Source organism: Globicephala melas, chromosome 4, assembly GCF_963455315.2.
Source record: "Globicephala melas chromosome 4, mGloMel1.2, whole genome shotgun sequence".
Taxonomy (NCBI): Eukaryota; Metazoa; Chordata; class Mammalia; order Artiodactyla; family Delphinidae; genus Globicephala; species Globicephala melas.
The window spans coordinates 95,016,641-95,035,748 of record NC_083317.1 but is presented as its reverse complement, the minus strand read 5'-3'; the positions used below and the strand labels follow the sequence as shown (position 1 = coordinate 95,035,748).

Here is a 19,108-nt window from a genome sequence, read left to right as displayed (position 1 = left end):
CCTAATTCTGAAGCAAATATTAGCAAATTTGGAAGTGTCCCAGCTGTAAAACAGAAGAACATAAGCATTATATCCAGTTCTCTCTATGGTTATTTTCTTCTAAAAAAGGAAATGGTATAGAAAGAAAACAATAATTTAAAAATTGATTTCAAGCTTATAGTTTTATCAAATTCATTACGATAAACTGTAGTAACTTCACAGTAGATCACTGCAAACAATTAACAAAGATGACCTTTGAGAATTCATCTCAGAGCAGCTATAATGAGCACAATTATAATAATTGGTAAGAAGCTTTTGCAGCGTTCCATAATACACAAAAGACAACATGACAAAATGAAATAGATTGTTTTCTGAGGACACCACATGAGTTTCACAAAGGAAATTTTATGTTGACTGTGATGTGTAAGGGGGTGATACAAAAGTCATTTGATGCTGGATCATACACCATGGGAAATAAGAAAACCATTTCCTGATGTGTAGCCATGTTTGCCTTTGTCAGGGGTCAGTGGTTACATAATGGCCAATGATGTGCCTAAATCAAGGAACTATCCAGCCCTTTCAACAGAGGTTCCCCCGAGAGAATTAAGCCTAAATACTATAAAGCGTCCATTGTAAGCAATGGACTGACTCTCCTATACATTGAAAATGGTGCTAGCTCTGTACCATGCTGGGGAGAATTGAGAAAATAGACTCTAAATCATTTTCTGTAGGTCTCAGTTGCCTTGTGAAACCCAGTTTAGAGAGGCTAACTGACACTGTTTAAACTGAAACTACATACTCTGGGATAAATTGCTGTGTAACTTTTTTGATTCCAAGCAAGGTGGTCTAGAAATAGTAAATGATTCTTTGAACAATTTAAAATCTCACAAACAGAACCAGAAAAAGTGATACTCAATGCTCTCAAGTCATACTTTGTGCATCAATATACAGCTTTGTACACTGAGATTAATGACGTCAATGGAACTCAGCTGTAGTCTGCAGACCCACACAACAGAACTTTACAGAATTAATGTCTTGGGCTGCATCCACATCCATTAGTTGTTCAACTGCCAAGTGCATCACATTATGTGGAGATCCTATTCAATTCAAGGAAAATACAGTAGTATGACTTTAGCAGAATTGCAAAATAAATTCTGATTTGTTTTGTGCTGGGAGCTTTGTAAAAGATTTACACATTTCTAATGGGTTTCTATGTAGAGACTGATAGTATCTGATCTTGATTTTTGTGTCAGACCCTGCTAATTAACAATACAAGTATCCATCCCCTCTTCATTCCTGACTAATAATAGAACCCAAATTAACTGGACAGGTTGGTAGAATGAAAGACCACATTTCCCAGCTTCCTTGCAGCTAGGTAGCCAATGACTGCAGAAGTAAAGAGAAACGTATGCAAGTAGAAAAAATTTCACTGGAAGGGGCTGTCTTCTGTACCCTCTGCTCCCAGCCCCTCCCCCCCCATTCCCCGCACTGCCTTTTTTTTGCCTGCCAAAGAATGTGATCAATGGAAATCCAACAGTTACCTTAAATCAGAGAACTGACCTTAAGTGTGGAAGCCATGTGTCAGAACAATGGAGCAGAAAGATAAAAACACCCGCCTACTCTATCACATTGCTGTTACACATCCCTGGACTGTCGCCCCTAGACTCCTTTAACATGAGAGAGCATAACACTTCCATCATACTTAAGCCTCTGTTATTTTGAGTTTTCTCTTGCAAGTGGCAGAACGTAAACCTTATTAATATAATCTACATGTATTACTCAAAGGCCAGGTGAATTAATAAACTAATTGGGATGAAATATTTGAACTGGTTTGCAAGCTCTGAAATTTGAATAATGCATTTAGGACAAATAAAAGGAAGAATTACTTTATCTAAGTTCTTCTAAACATATGGGAACAAAATTTTTTCTTGTTAAAAATGCATACAATTTTTAAAATGCATAGAACTTAAAAAGGAATTCAGAAAAGTAAGGAAAGGAAGACAGTACAATGTGTGGTATAAATGAAAATTAGTGAGATTAGTATCATGGTTAATAGTGTAGCATATAATGTATACTTATCAAAGGTAGCAAACTGGACCAGAGAAGGTACGGACCGAAGTCTGACCTACGGACATACTGTGTGTTTTTCTTATTTGTATACTGGTTCTTGATACCTTTGTGTGACCCATTCATTCTACATCTCTTTACATTAAATAATCCACTTCTGGGCCAGACGGAAGACTTTGGTCTTTTAGCTTTTGTGTACAGCTGACACATCTTAGAAAAATCCCTGGGGACAATCGAAAATCATTAACATGCTTTTGATTTCCAATAAGTCCTTTCAAGTCTGATTTTTGCTCTGTACTCTAGAAAAGGCATTAAAATATTTTAAATAGACCTAGCAAAAAGGATTGAAAGCATAAGATTGTATTTAAAATAAAGTCTATTCCTTAGATTGCTTTTGATCATCCAGGCCAGAAATTTTGTTTCAGTGTCGCTCTATAATAATAAGTATTTGTAGTTATTGTGATTATTTGGTCTATAACATTTTGGGGAGGAAAATATCCATGTTACACATCCTACTAGGATTTTAGAGTTATCCAAACTCTTGTCTACTCCAGTGTTAGGTGGACTTTGGGGAAAACTGTTAAGACCCACCTCTTCTGTGTAATCTCAGTATTATTCTCTTAATACCTTCAAATCCTTGTTCTGTCTTCATCTGCAAATGTCCTTGGCTGTGTTTATGTAAATTATTGGCACACATGTTCTTCACTCTGACTACATAAGGCAGTGTGTAGGTATCTAATTTAATTAGAGTGATTTACCCATGGTCATCTCGGTCAGCTGCTGAATACTCTTAATGTTTATGTTAAGCACAAGTGGGGAAAGGTCTTGGATGTCTAAAAAAATTCTATTTCCAAAAAGTGATTTTTCTCTATCACTAACTTCTCTATGACACATATATAAGTTTGAGACGGCAAGATAATGATACATTACCCCTGTGACATCCATAACCTTGATGGCTGCAAGTTGGCCCGTTTTGACATGACGACCCTGTAAAAAAAATTTTAAAAATAATTCAGTTCTGATGAGTAATATTAGCGTTAGATTTCAACTGTAAAGAACAATTACATAAATCAATGTTACAGAGTGCCAATGGGGAAGACAGACAGACAGACAGACACACAGAAATCTTAAATGCTTTGAAGATCAATCTCTATTTAATGTTTATTTTGTAAAACATCTCCATCACTTGGTCTGTTGGGTTTGTTTTCACAGTGGTTGTCAAGGTAAATCAAAGAGACAATGTCGAATAATTTGGTTTACCTCCTCTTCAAGGTGTCAGATAAGGGGTTGAGTGAGAGGGGGATTTACATGGAAGGGGAGCTAGATCTGGGTGGAGGAGACATAAGCATCTCCTCGGCTGGAAAACACTTGGTATGTGCAGAAACTTTAGTTTCCTCGATTAGTAAAATATCTTGTAACAGTCTCAAATGGATATGATTCTGCTTCTCTTCACTTCAGACTATTAATTTATCTTCATCTTAAAAGGGGGCCTAAAACAAAACAGATAGCAATCAATCCGAATTTGTGATCAAAGAGACAGTATTGAGCATAAGGAACTGCTTCCCCAGAGGAGGTATCCCTGGTCTTTGCAACCACGGTGAAGCAGCAACCACAAGGAACTGAAAGAGAACAGGGTGTGGTGAGGGGGCAATCCCAAAGAGGAGCTTTCTCTGCACTTGCTCCTTGAGAAACATAAAGTCTACATCTGACTCTCAGACAGTGGTAAAGATGGTCAATATCCATTACTTCTTTTTTTTTTTTCGCGGTACGCGGGCCTCTCACTGCTGTGGCCTCTCCCGCTGCGGAGCACAGGCTCCGGACGCGCAGGCTCAGCGGCCATGGCTCACGGGCCCAGCCGCTCCGCGGCATGTGGGATCTTCCCGAACCGGGGCACGAACCCGTGTCCCCTGCATCGGCAGGCGGACTCTCAACCACTGCGCCACCAGGGAAGCCCTATCCATTACTTCTAAATGCATTTTCTATGTGGCTTCTACAATACATTTTACCTACCATTGCTATTATGCAGTATAATATACCTTCCAAGATCAGCTGGATTCAAATCCCAGCCGCACGACCTTAGGCAAATCCCTTAACTTTCTAGGCCTCAGTTTCCACGTCTGAAAAATGGAAATAATGATAGTACCTAACTCATAGTATTGCAAGGAGGATTGAATGAGATAATGTATATAGAGTGCTTGACAGTACCTGGCACAGAAGAGCTGTCAGCAGATGCTGGCTATAATTATTTATAGTCCTGTCTTGTGATTAATTTTAAGTGTTGTCTTCCTCTTAAGTTATATGTTTCATGAAGGAAGGGACTGTGTCTCATCATTGTATTTCCAGTGGCTGGAATAGTGGGTGCCTAGCCCGTCGATGGGGTGGCATGTTTATGGATGAACGACAACAGCAGGTAGTGGAGTCATGTCCACCTGAAGCTGGAGGAGATAGCTTTGGTGCTGCCTGCCCCTTTCCTTCTCATATATCTCAGCTTTGTGTATGGACCTACCTGATTCTAATAGTGCTTCCTTCACCTTTCAACCTCCATTCTGCTCCCTCCCTTTCCTCCTCACTCAGAAAAGAGCACAAAGAAGAAGACATTAAATCAGTAACCTAATAGGGTCACAGGCGTACTTCAACTTTCAAGAAATTGAGGGAGGGGGCTGAAGCATTACCACACCAAGAGCCCTGGACCGGAATTCCAGACGCCTGGTTCTGCCCAGGACCAGCTGGTTCACTGGGAGCAAGTTATGTAACCCATCTGGACCCTGGTTTCCTCATCTGCAAAACGTGGGGCGCCTGGGCTCAGTGGTCGGAGGTGGGGGGGAGTAGGTGTCACTGTTAACACCCCCCCCTTTCTACCCCAAGGAAATTTAGGAAAAGTAGTTGGAAATTTAGTTTTCACAATGACTGAGTGGGGAGAGTAGTATTACTGCCACTTAGTACCCAGGGGCCAGCAGTACTAACTTCCTGCAGAGCCTGGGTCAACCTCCCACAAAGGTGAAGTAGCAACAGTGCCCTCTGTTGATAAGACACTGAATGACCTCCAGGGTTGTCCAGGTCCCAGTTAAGTCTGCGATGCTGTAATGGTGACCTTAACAAAGGAGTCATTAGCTTCTCTTCGAGAATAGAAAGTCTTTAAAGTAAGGGCCACAAATCATACCTTAAACAATGGTTATTTCTCTACTAAAGCACTAAAGGAGTGTAGGGGACTGCAGACAAATACAGAGGGTCTGGCTGATGTCACACAGCTGATTCACCTTGAAATTCTTTTAATGGTACCATGCAGCCAGGAAAGGGGAACACCTGGGCATGTCTTGCAGGGACCTCTAAGAACTGACCCCCTGTCTGCCACGCCACCTTGGTGGGCTCCCACCTGCTCTTATGCTGTGGTCCCCGACACTAAACTGCGTTCTCTAAAGGTATTGCATTGTTTCTTGTTTCCCTGATGGTGTGTTTTCTTGTCTCCCTGATGGTGTGTTTTCTTGGCCTGGAATGCCCTTCACTCCCAGCTCCCCAGTAAGCTTACTCACTTTGTAGATTCACCCCTGGCCTCTGTGCTAGTAATGAACATTCCATGTTTCTACTACAGCACTGAGCCCAAAGGACCATTAATCCCCCCACCACCACCTCGCTGGTCTCCTTCCCTCTCTCCTGTGCTTCCCCTCTGGTTCCATTTGCAGCAGAACCTTTTCCCACCAAAAATCTTGAAAGGCATCCAACCTCCTTGTTCAAGCAGGGGTTTGAGCAGTCTCCTAACTGCCCCGGGGAGCTCCTGAAGTCACTTCAGCCAACACAGTTTGAGAAATGTTACACTCTATTTTTAACTCCTTAAGTGACACGGAATCTTCTTCGAGCGAATAATTTGTTACAAGGACATGTCAACACCTAGTTCTTTCCATCAGCAGCCAGGGAGGGAATGGACAGGATACAATCCGCTTTACATTTCAAATGTAAATGGCATTGGGCACTGAGCAGCTCTTGGTTTGAAATAAATAAATTAAATAGCTATGACGTTTTTGAACTTAAGACACAGGGTCGTTTTTGTTTTTGTTTTAGCAACTGCTTATAACATACTAGAAAAGAAAACAACCTACTTCTCCATTTTAAATTTCCCTTCCAAGCTGAAATAACCATTCTCGATGGGTCTGACAGATGACTGAATAATACACCTTTGGGATGGCAGTTTGGGCTTAAATGAGATCCTGGAGGTGGAACAATTAGCAGCCTCAGCTCAGTCCCAAGCAAAGGCGTCCTGTGCTCTGGAACAGGAAGGCTGCTGAGCTGTCAACCTTCGATGGGGGAGCCGCAAAGGAGGCTGCCCAGCGTGAGTTGCCTTTTCCGTCACTAGAGAATGCCAAACCAAATTAGGATCCAGATGAAGGCAGACTTTGAGGGAATGGCTAGGAATCAGCTGACCTAAAGATCACTCGAAACCCGAGGCATATCATTGTCCAGACAGTGTTTAAAGCGACAACTTCATAAAGTCACAAATAAATTGAGTAGGAGTAGCCCCTAAGGTGCCTAATCTAATCCTTCTTTTAGAGATGAGGCCAATATCTCACAACTAATGGGGACCTAAACCCAGGACACTTTCTCACCTGTTCCAGTTCTACCTTCCAGCTCCTGAATTAGAAATTCTTATTTTATTTTATTTTATTTATATTTTTATATAGCAGGTTCTTATTAGTCATCAATTTTATACACATCAGTGTATACATGTCAATCCCAATCGCCCATGAATTAGAAATTCTTATCACTAAAATTTAAACAATTTTTTTCAACAAACCTTTTCATACTTCACTTAACTTGAATTAAACATGAACCATTCATCTCTGTTTCATGTAGGATTTAATTTTTTTTTTTAATTTGAGGGCAATGGGGAGGATGTTATTATTACAAGAGAATTTTGAGGTGAAAATTCAATACTACTCCTAATTTTAACTTATTTCTACTTAAAGAGAAATTAAAAACATAATCATAGACCCTAGTTTGAATCTAAACTACATAGTCAACCAAGGAGTAAAAATGAAATTCTGGGGGAAAAGAAACTTTAAAGGAGACAAAGTGTTAAAATTTTTTATCCACGAAAATTATGGAAAAATGTCCCATCACATTGCAATTGCTGAGTCATTTCTTAATAAAAGAATGAAGTAAGATTTTGTTTTCTACTGAAATAACCAACAATAACAAAAATAACAGACTAAATCTAGAAAAACAAAATTGGTATTCCAGTGGGACCCAAAGCCTCAATCATGACTTCAAGCATAAAAAGGCCCTCTGAAAGAAAGGAAGAAAAAAACCCGTCAAACCAAACCAGGGAAAGCAGAGGCTGTGGGGTCACTCGGCTGGCGTGAAGTTGAGTGTCGCTAAACCAGAGTTCCTCTGCCGAGGTTATGATTAAGCTCTCTATCCAAAACTTTATTCCCTTTCTAGTTTTACACCTGTTCCCCTCAAGACTGAGGAGTATCAAAGAAAAGAGGGGATTGAAACTAAGCAGGACCCTGTGGGGCCCTCCTGGGTACAAAAGCCCCTTTGTGTCTCCCGTTTCTTGTTTGTAGAAAAAGGCTTTGTCCTCCCAGGCCTTCCCTGAGTTCCAAAGAGCAGGGTCAAGAAGTTAATGATGAGGACAATAGAGTCATGGGACACCTAGTTCCTCCCAAAGGAGGATAGATAATAATCTGATGCATACCTTTGAGTAGTTCTCTGGAAACGAAGACCCCCACCCAAGTGGAGGATGGTGACTACATGCTGACCACAAGCATGCAGACCCCAGACTGGTTGGAACCAGAAGGTTAAGTTTCAGAAACACCACCCTGTAACCTCACCAGGAACTCATCAGAAGAAGGTCCACAAGCTGGTCACATATCCTATGACCCTCTCCTCTAACACTGTCTTTACAAACACTTGCCTGAAAGCCATCGGGGAGTTTGGGTCTTTTGAACACGAACCACCCATTCTCCTTGTTGGGCCCCTGCAGTAAACCCTTCTCTGCTCGAACTCTTGACATTTTGATCTGTTTGGTCTCACTGTGCATCAGGCACATGAGCTGGGGTTGGACAACAGGCGGGCGCACTCCATTCCAGTGCTTAGACAGATTTACACACACACTCTGTTCCCCTTCTTTTTTTTCTTCTACCTCACATTTCAGGATTATAGTACCTTCAAGGATTATAGTACCTTTAGCCCTCTGTATCCACAGGTTCCACATTCATACATTCAACCCAACTCAGACAGAAAATACTCAAGGAAAAAAATTCTGGAAAGTTCCAAAAAGCAAATCCTTTGCATGCCAGCAGCTATTTACATAGCATTTACATTGTATGAGGTATTATAAGTAATCTAGAGATGATTTAAACTATATGGGAGAATGTGTATAGCTTATATGCAAATAACTATGCTATTTTATATAAAGGACTTGAGCATCCACAGATTTTGGTATCCAAGTGGGGTCCCGGAACCAATACCCAGCCCTGACCCCCACTTCACCACAGATACCAAGAGACTATGTTGCCCCTTCACCTACTCCCTAAAATAAGTACAAGAGAAAAACAATGGTTTTGTCTGAAATAGCCGTGCAAGCCTGGGCTCTGCTATTGCTGTTATTTTCTAAGGAACAGCAAGATGGCTTTAGAACTGCTAGCTTGAGGCAAGTCTGGAAGAGAGAGTCCTTTCATTTCTAGGTCACCGAAATACATCTGTTCCCAGCGGAGCACATGAGCAAACCAGGGTTGTGGAAAATGCAGACACTCCACCCACCGTCTCCATTCCTCCTTATCCAAGGACTCACACAGGTAGAGCGTTTCTAGCTCTTCGTGCTTAGCTTAGATTTGATCTCACCTTTATTGAGGAAGAGTTCTTCAATTTCCTGATTGCAAGCAAATGCCCTTACCTGTGTGTTTTCACAGCATCCTACACTATCCTACTGATCGTAATCCAATATTGTGATTTTCAAAATGTGCACCATAAGAACCATGAAAATAAATCAAATGAAATAGAAAAAAAAAATCACAGTGTAGAACATGTAATAATGGCAGCTGTTGTTTCACGGATCAACTGTTACGGTTACATCAATCACCTATCTATCATTGATACTGCAGAGTACCACCCGATTCTCCTTTCAAGACTGAAGTATCTGAGAGGTCTCAACCAAGGCCCTTTCTGGGAATTGCCCTCAGCCCAAGGTCATGTTCCGTCCTGGAGACAGCCAAATCCAATTTCTGGTTGATACAGAAGTATAAAGGCTCAGGCCTTTAGTCTTAGAGTTGGGCAATTCTGAAGAGCCCACTTAGCTCCTGACCTCTCCTTGGGATGGGTGAGGTCTTTGTTGGGACTGTATTACAGTTAAACTTCTTCCTCTGCACAATGCTACTTTCTTCAGAGGTGTAGATCCTACACTCCCCAGTAAAATTCGTACATATAAATTATCTCAGGATCTGTTCCAGGGGAAACTCCATCTAAGACAATTGGTACCAGGAATGGCCTGAGGAGACAGGCTCTCAGAGTAGCTGTCAATAAGACTCCCATCACTGGTGGCAGGTGGCTCACTGATAGCCCCTGGCATGCTGTAGCAGTGTCACTGTCAACACGTTCACTAGTGGGGAACTGAAGTAGGATACAGGAGCCAGGGAACACACTGGTGAGTCCAATATTTCAGACTTTTGCGATGTCCTGAGGAAACAGTAGTTTAAAAAGGTAGAATCAGATGGCTTTTGCTGAGACTACTAGCGAAAGACAGTGGAAAGCTACAGTGATTGATCAGCTGAATGCAATGTGTGAAAATCATAAGGGAGATCAGGTTAAATTCCAAGGTCTGTGCAGTATCTTCAATCAAGATGGGAACATCGGGACTTCCCTGGTGGTCCAGTGGTTAAGACTCTGTGCTCCCAATGCAGGGGGCACAGGTTCAATCCCTGGTCAGGGAACTAAGATCCTGCATGCCTCACGGCATGACCAAAAGAAAAAAAAAGGATGGGAACATCACTTCTGTAGATGCAGAGGATTCCAGGGATGAGAGGTTTCAAGCTTTTAAGCGCATCAACTTGGACGTCTCCATTCCAAGTTTCAGAGATCATTCCTTCCCAATCACGCTTGAATTGAGGATTGAACTTTTGCTTTACCCTAATAATTAATGCCTGGATCTGGTCCTCAGCTTTTTCTACCCTCAGGCTGCAGAAGATAAGAGTCTTTTTATATTCTACCCATTTTTTTTTTTTTTGGTAAATGGACAACAGCAGCAGTCAAGACTGAGAAAGGCGTGTTGAGCAGAAGCTTGGACTTCTCAGGAATAAATATGTGCGTCACCCCAACAAGATTGCCGTACAGACCAGCGAAGATGCTAAACAAGGTGGGGGAGATTAAAATGGGTAGCAGAGGAGGGATATGATGAGCAACAGGTACAACCATTAGACAATATGTAATGGTGGGGGCTTTCTTCCCACAACTTGGCCTGGGAAAAGAGACCAGCCAGAATCCCAGAGGAAGTGTTTCCAGAACTTATCATGCAAAGCAGATGGATCCAAGCATCATAAGGAATTGACTGTAGTGGATGCTGTGGTGTGCTCCCCAGCTCCCTCCTTCAGGACTGGGCTACTCTGAGTCTTTCTTCAGGAAATACCCTTAGTCAAAGAGAGCAGTTGGACCCAAGGTCATGCTCCTTGCCTAAGGTAATACCCCTGACCCGGAGGCAGCAAACACTCAATGATTGGTTGATGTAGGAATACAAAAGCCTACATCATTTATGTCAAAGTGGAAAACTTTGAAGGGCCATCCCAGCTCCAGAGCTCCTTTTTGGGGGGATTGCCTGGGGCTTTGAAACTGCCGTCAACTCCTTCCTCTGCCCAAATCTGTCTTCACTCTCTTATTGGTGTTGATCCTGAGAGTACCTCCCAAAACACTTCCTACAAACACATCTCTGCCCTGAGAATCTGTTACCTAGGGAACTCAATCAAAGACTCATCCATCTATTTATCTATCATCCTTATATCTTCCTACCTACCTACCTACCTATCTGTATTCTCAGTGTTAATGTAAAATAGTATTTCTTACTATGGCGTGGAAGTTTTTAGAAAAGCTCTGACTTAAAGGATGAATAGAAAAAACTAGGTCAAGCTTTGGGAAATATATTCCAGATAAAGGGAACAGCATGTTCAAAAGTCCTGTGGTGTAGTTGCTTGAGCATTTGAGTAACTGAAAGCAGGCCAGTATGGCTGGAGTAGACAGTACATGTCTAGTGAGTCCATGCAGGGCCTCACAGGCCACTCTGAGGAGTTCTATCTTTACCTTAAGACCAATGGGCAGCCACTGAAGGGTTTGAAGAAAGAATGTAGGGTCATCAAGTTTTCATTTTGAAAAAATCACTTTGGATGCAGGACAGGGAATAGAGGAAACTAGACAAGATAATGGAAGAATAACACAGTACTGCTTGGTAATTCATTTGAGAGCTAATGGCAACTTGGACTAGGATGGAAGTAATGGAGAAGGTGAGAGGTAGAGAGAGTCCAGAGATATTCAGGAGGTCAAATCAACAAGACCTGGGGATGGATGGGATATATATTTACCCCCATGTTTTCCAGAGTGCTTGACACAGCAGGGATTCAATAAACATCTGCGAAATAACGGACTGAGTGAAGTAGTGACCTTTGAGGGTCGTATTCAGGTTCTTGGTCAATACCATCCATATGTCCACATCAGTTTCTTCCATTCCCCTCCTCTCCCCCCGCCAACACACGCACACACACACACACACACACACACACACACACACACACACATTTTTATCCAGCCACAAAGTGTAGAGGAGCAGATGAGGTGGGGTTGTAAGCAGGGATTACAATCATTTCACTCTTAAATAAATTAGAAGATGATTTTAGTGGATGAAGTTCCCTTAAACCCTATAGAGAGGCCAATTTACTTCCCCTCTGCAGAGATCACAGAGAAACTAGAAATTGGTCTTAGCTTTCCCTCTGAGAGTGAAGATGAACTCTGATTTTCCACTCACAGTTAAGATTAAAGCATAGTTAAGATATCTATCTGAACATCTTCAGGAATGCTACCATTCTTTGGTACAACATGTGTTGAGGCAAAGAGGCAGACAAGACAACTTTATGAAAAGACTTTGTAAATCCGTATGATCAAGGAACAAGAACGTTCACAGAATATGCTTGGCACGGCGTCTGCTTCTAGAGTCTCCCCAGGTTAACGGGGCCTCTATTTTTCCTTGGCCTGCATGTGCCATTCATGTGAGGCTTAAAAAATCCTCCTGCCCACGCAGACAGAGCTGTGATCCAGCCCTCACTGCTCCCAGACTGTGGCAAAGATGAAGCAAGGTAGCGATACAGGACAGTTCCCAAGCAACAGCTCTCCATCTCCACACCACTCACTGTGAATTCCTCTGCTTGGCACCTCTGAGAAGCAGAAAATGGATTGTTTTCAAGATTGTTCGGGGCTGGGCCAACTGAGAATTGAGCCTTGCTCACAGACACAGGGCAGGGAAGAAAAGACTGTGTCTCATTTTTCTTTGTTAGAAACTAGCATTCCTCTGTCTTCATGGCTGCCAGTTTGGCTCAGTTTATAAAAATCAAAATGGATGATTAAAAGAAAAGAATCAAACAGTCACAATTTTTAGCAGACAATAGTTAATGTATGCAGATTCCGTGGCAGGGAGCCTGATGCCTGTACCGAGGAAAGGCGTACACAGCTGAAGTGACAGCAGTGACGAGCAGACAGGGTGTGGGGTGATGAGAGCTCAAAAAAGTAGCAGAACCAGTCTCTTGGCTATGGCCATAAGCCAAGAACACATTGCCCAATAACCTCCTCTCTCAACCCCCCAAAGGAGCACAACACGGAAGATCCTACTGGCTCTCATCTAATTTATGCCACAGAATTACCACAATCATTTGTGGCTTTTGTACATTAACTTCTGGGAGGATAAAGTCCCCTAGATATGAGGGCTCAAAGGCTGGGGATAGAATATTCGCATGCGGCCAGCTCCCTGGCCTCTCCAATATTCTACCTCTTCCCACCCAGCATGACAGCCTTCCCTGTCCCCCAAGTCCAGGTGACACGTGGGGATATGCATGGCATTTAAACGCCTTGGTTCCTGGACACCAGTCTAGGAAGAAGTCTTTACCCAACTTCAGTAAAAGGAGAAAAATAAGAACCTCATGACAAAGTTTTCCAGAAAGCCGCAAGTATTCAACTTAAGCAGGCTTCTTAGTATTTGGGGGCATTAAAATGTCCATTAATTACATGTTCTCAATTTTTTAAAAGTAAAAGTAAACAACCCTATGTTGGTTCCCAATAGTTATTTTTGTTTTTCATTGGGGTGGCAGGGTGAGATGTTAGTGCTCTATGAAATCTGAGAGTCAGGCACAGGTGTTTTAGAACACATGGGTACAGTATGGTAGAAACACTAGGAATCCCCTTAAGATACAAAGATGGGCTGCTCTTGATGCTGTCCGTAAAAGGTTAAATGTAACAATGTATACAGTGCTCAACAGCTTTCAATAAATAACCCATGTGAATGCTATGGGGACCAATTTCTCTTTCCTCCTTAGTCTCTAAGGCCATTGGACCTTAAGTCCATCAGGCATGGCTTCTACACGCTAGAATCGAAAGTGAAAGCTCCTCAGAGCACTCTGCCTTGTGTCTGTTTAATCATCTGACATCGTCAAGGACAGCATCTCACAAAGAGTAGGTGCTAAATCACACTGGGAAACATGAAGTTTCTACGACTAGTGGACCCTGTAAGCTGCCTCCAACCACAGAGAAGAGAGACTCCAGTGACCCATCCCGGCTTAATCTGGGAGAAGCTTGATAGAACTGGGGGAAATGCCTACTTAAGAGGGGCAGGAAGAGAGACCGTAAGAATGGCTCGCGGTATGGGGACTGGAGGAAGAAGCCACTTGGTCCGATGTGAGTATTTTGCTCAAGAAGTTTTCGCTTTTGTTCTTTCCCAAGTGTGGACACCCACACCGGCCCGTGGAGTAATCCTGGAGACCTGAGGAGACCTTAGCATTCTGCATTTCAGAATCTCACAGTTTACCTGAGGAAGAGAAAGGTATGACAGGAGAGAAGCAAGGCCCAGATGCTGCCCTGCTACAGTTCCTCCATCTCTGCCCCCACTTTTCCTGAAAGAGTACTAGCCCTAGGCAGGACAGATCCAACCTCTTGGGGAAGGGCAGCTCATTTTTTTAGATTTCCAATCAATAGCTCCCTCTCTACGGACTATTTTACGAGGCAACTCTGTCTTTCCCTGAGGACCTCTGGTAGATCCCACCTCCCAGCAGCAGATTAAGGAGATATATGATGTCTTCCTTCCAGGCCTTGCATAGGTTTGTCAATTACAGCCCCCACCCCTGTGGTCAGATTTACAACCACGGGGTCGGGAGTGGGCGGGGTTGGCGTTGCACCACGAGGCACCAACAGGCACGGGGGCAGAGATAAATAATAATAATAAAAAGACAGTACTGCATTTCATTTCACCTAATTTATGGCTTTAGTATGAAACCAGTCCACCCACAGCGCCATCTGGGTCACTTAGAACGTCTGTACAGCAGCAAGAGCGGGTCTGGAAGCTCAGAGCTGTGCGGGAAGAGAAAGGACCGCACCGAGGTGGAGAGGAAAACAAAGGCAAAGGACCACAGCGTTCCCAGACATCATTCTTGGGGCGGCAGGAACACAAATAGGGACCCATTTGACTCTTCATCAGGGCTGTTGATGCATAAACCCTCTTCCACAGTGTCCTCAAACCTCCAGAAGTTTTAATTAAAACAAAAGAAGTGTCAGCAGAAGAAGCACTGGAATATAATTAGGGCCCACCAAATCTAAAGTAATATGGGGAAAAAAGACTAGTAATGAGAGGGAAGCTTTCATGTTCTTACTGAATCCCTGCTCTGCTGCTGACACAAAAATCAATTTCAATAGGCTTTAGTTGTATCTGAACAGGAACGCAGGCGACAGATGAAATTTAGTGAGCAATTTACTGGAGTCATAATGATTTCCATGAAAGAAAGGCTGCAATGAGTGCTCTCAACCAAATGCCTCCTCTGTAAGAACTCTGCAAGAATATGTGTGTGTGTGTGTGTGTGTGTGTGCGTGCACGCGCATGTGTATGTAGATATAGATGGGGGGCGAGGGTGGGGATTTTGAATAGTTATCTACGCTTTAGCCTTTTAAAGAAAAGAAAACCTCTTTACCTCACACCTTTTAAGGGCCAATTTTAGCTCCACCCCACGTGATATGTGTGGATGCCTGGAGACATTTTTTGATGGTCACCAGTGTTCACTGCTGCTACTGATATCTAGTGGGTAGAGGCCAGAGATGGTAACCTTCTACAATGTACAGGACATTTCCCACCCCCAACAAAGAATTATTGGGCTCCCATTGTCAACCCGGCCAAGACTGACAAACCCCGATTTAAAAGAATTTGACTTTTTTTTTCATCTTTATTGGAGTATAATTGCTTTACAATGGTGTGTTAGTTTCTGCTTTGTAACAAAGTGAATCAGTTATACATATACATATGTTCCCATATCTCTTCCCTCTTGCATCTAGGTGCTCAATGAATGCTGAATTCTGGTAAATGTCATAGTCCCCAGAGGCACTAAGGTTACAAAGATCAAAAGATAAGGCCCTGCCCTCTGGGATCTCCAGTGGAGGTGGGTAAGAGTGGAGGTGTCACCGTTCTTTCTTTGCTTAGCAGTACTTACAAATGAGGGGCATATTTCTCAAATTCCAACATCCATGGCCTTTTAGAACACAGGTAATACCCAATAGCCTGTGAAGCCACTCTCCATCCGGCTTTTGTGTGTGTTAGGAGGCCAATTCTAAAATCTTCACTGTCTCCCAATGAAGCAGCATTTTCTAAATTTCAAAAAACAACTGATAAAGTAATATTGGGGCTAAATAAAATTTGGTTTATATTTAAAATTTGGACATAGAAGTATAATTTTTGCTACTTACATTAATTTTGGAAAGAATATCCTATTTTCATTTCTCAAAAACTGTTAGACCTTCTCAACCACTGTTAGATCTTCTCAACCCTCCATAGTGTGTGTGTGTTCTTTCCCCCTTCTCCAATGTTCAGTTATAGTTTTCAACTATCGGCAGCTCAATTCAGGAATACATTATTTTGTTTGATTAAAATAGAATTCATGATGAAACTTTATGCTTAAATATAAAGGTCAACTATATAAGAATAAAGATATTTGCCTTCATCCAACATAGGTTCTTCAAATGAAGGGATGTAGGGATCTTGCAGTTGTAAGTGATCTGTTTCCAAGAAATAAGGAAAGCAGATTTCTTTTTTTTTAAAGAAAGAATAAGAGGAGCAATATTATTCTCTATTAATGACACCATTCTCCCATTTTAGGCAATTGAGGATTAAAGAGCTGAAGTTTCTTGAAAGTGGCCAAAGGAAAACATCGCAAATAGGGATCCAGCACAGTGTATGAAATGATTATGTCATTGTCATGGTTCCACACGCATCTCTGCAAAGGCTAAAACCTCTCTCCTGCCAACAGAGGTCTTCTGTGTCGGCAACACAGATCGCACTAGCAACTATGCTTTCCCAGCGAAGGCAAATCATTTTTTAGGTAGGAGGGCAAGAGGACAAAAATGACATCTGAAACCTGAAAGCCTTGTATAAAGGCAGGAAGGCTCTTACATACTTATAATCTTTCAAAGTGGTGGTCAACACGGACTACAGCAATTTGTCAGCAAACACATCCCTCCCTGGGACGCAAGCTGCTGGGAGGAACTGCTCATGTGCCTCTCAGAAGCCTCCACCCTCCCACCAGAACAATAATGCTGGGCGAAAGGTGATGACACCTGAGAAAGAAAGAGGGCTCTTAAGTAAATATGATGTGCCCCAGGATCTGGGCAGGTCACTGACTAGTTAATAAGTGCATTGATTTGCAGCTAAATTTAGCTGTGATCCAACTGTGACCTGTCAGGTAGCTTCCTCTCAGGGAGGGTGAGGTTCCCCTGACTCCAATGAAATTCTTCTCTCCCACCACAGTTTCATGCTTCCAGCCTAGACTGACTGATCAGGGATTCTGTGAAGGACAAGGAGAGCACCTGGCTGACTTTTCGACCAATCTTCTCATCTCAAGCAGGGATTTCAACTAGTCTCAGAGAAAATCACCAAACTGAGCAGAAGCTTTGGAGCACCTGAGAGATGAGTATGGAAATTAAGAGGAAAAGCTTTGGAGGAGGTGTGAGGAGCCCTTGTACGACTTCCTGGGTCTAGAATTACTTTTGGTGGATAGTTTCCTTATCTGTGAATTGGATATAAAATTATTCGCTCGCTAGCTTGTTGTGAGGATTCAATTAATATATATATACACTCGTGGTATAGTGCCTGGGTAAATGATGATGATATTTCAGTGTTTTCAGTGTTACTTAAAAAGTTCTGTTCTGCCCTCCTGCTGTCCGCCTCCCCCCGACCCCCGACCCCCGACCCAGCCCTGGAACTTTACATTCCTTCTTGCTCTGCTTGCTTCAGATTTTGATTCAAAAATCACCTTTCCTCAGGAGTCCTTCCCTGGCCATCCTATCTGAAAATTCAGCTCCACCCTAGCTCTTACTATATCCTCCTCCCCTGCTTTATTGTCATCGAACAAATGATAAGTCTTATTATTTATTTTGTACATTGGGCAGCTCTCACTCTAGAATGGAGGTGTCTTGAGGGCAGACACTTCTCTTTGTCTTGTTCACTCTCTGTCTTCAGTGGCAGATCAGTGCCTGCACTCAATCAATACGGGCTGTAAGAATGAATCCCCAACCCTGGTGGCAACACTTGTCCAGGTCCCTCTGTTCTCATAAAAAAAATCACAGCATCTCTTATTCGGAGGCATAACAACTGATAGAACAAGTACTGTCATCAAATGAGAAAACTGAGGCTCAGAGAAGCAGACTTTTTGCAGGTCATATTTTCCATTCAGATTGGCCTTGCATAAAAGTAAACCAGGCAAGAATGTATTACTCCTTTTTAATTCTATTTAAAATTCTCCCTAACGCTAAAGGGTAAAGAATAGAGCTATAAAATAAAATGCCTGACAATCAGAGTATATTTTGTCTAGGAAGATTTATTTGTGTAAACATATATAATTGTTCTATTTAAATGTTAGCAACATGGATTGAAAAGTTATATAAGAGTATGGAAACATTACAAAGTATTTAAGTGGAGGTGACTGCATCTCCAAATTATATTCCTGCTAGCAGCAGCCAACAGATCAACCTTACAGGTAGAAATTAAGGATGAGGTTGTTTGTGCCTTTTGAACCAAAGAGGACACTGGATAAACTTTCCTTGACACAATTGTGGAAAGATGGAGCTAGTACATTCACCTAAACCTGTAAGACCTCAATCAGCTAAGGTCACCTGCACAAAAGAATGAAGAATTGCCTTTCCTTCCTCCTCTTCCTCATTTCCAGTTGTGGAATAGGTGTAGGCATATGGCCAAAGATTCAAATATCAAATCTAATTTAAACCTAGTTGCCAGGACCTGATTTCTGTCACCTTGGGCCTTAGGTACTTGCTTATTAGCCAAAATATCAGTATCCATCTGCATTTCTTTGGTATTTAGCCCAGCAGTCTTGCATTTGCAACATTAATGATTTATTTCATCCATGGCTTCTGTCTTCAGTAAGGATGGTAAGAAAATCAAAATGGTGCTCATTTAAGCAAATAACTGAACTGATAGTTTTCATTATTAAAGTGTGACTTATGATATCTCAAGATCTCCTAACGAGAAAAATCTGTCTTAGATTTAGCAAACCATTAAATGATAGTATTTTAATGCCAGTAATAATACAATGTATTAATTTATTAATCATTGATGGACATTCAACAATTTACAGATGTGACCATTGAAAACTACATAAGAACTGTACATACTATGCTTAAAAGGCTTGAATTACACTTTTTAAAACATTATATTTCTGTTTCTATATGTTTTAGTATTTACTTTTTCTCTTTGAGAAAAATACCTTTTAGAAAACAAACTCAAAATCGACGAAAAATCCTCGGAAGATAGTAAATGCAGTGGAGCTGAAGGGTA

The 19,108-nt window shown here is 42.0% G+C and overlaps 1 protein-coding gene across 4 annotated transcripts in view; it reads right to left on the bottom strand.

The window, feature by feature from the left end:
- TNIK (TRAF2 and NCK interacting kinase) overlaps positions 1 to 19,108 on the bottom strand; it is a 413,295-nt gene that overhangs the window by 165,713 nt on the left and 228,474 nt on the right. For all 4 annotated transcript variants that reach the window (XM_060298419.1, XM_060298420.1, XM_060298421.1 and 1 more), the window contains exon 3: positions 2,977 to 3,033. In XM_060298419.1, the coding sequence (XP_060154402.1) occupies positions 2,977 to 3,033 (57 nt within the window). The remainder of the gene's footprint in view (positions 1 to 2,976; positions 3,034 to 19,108) is intronic.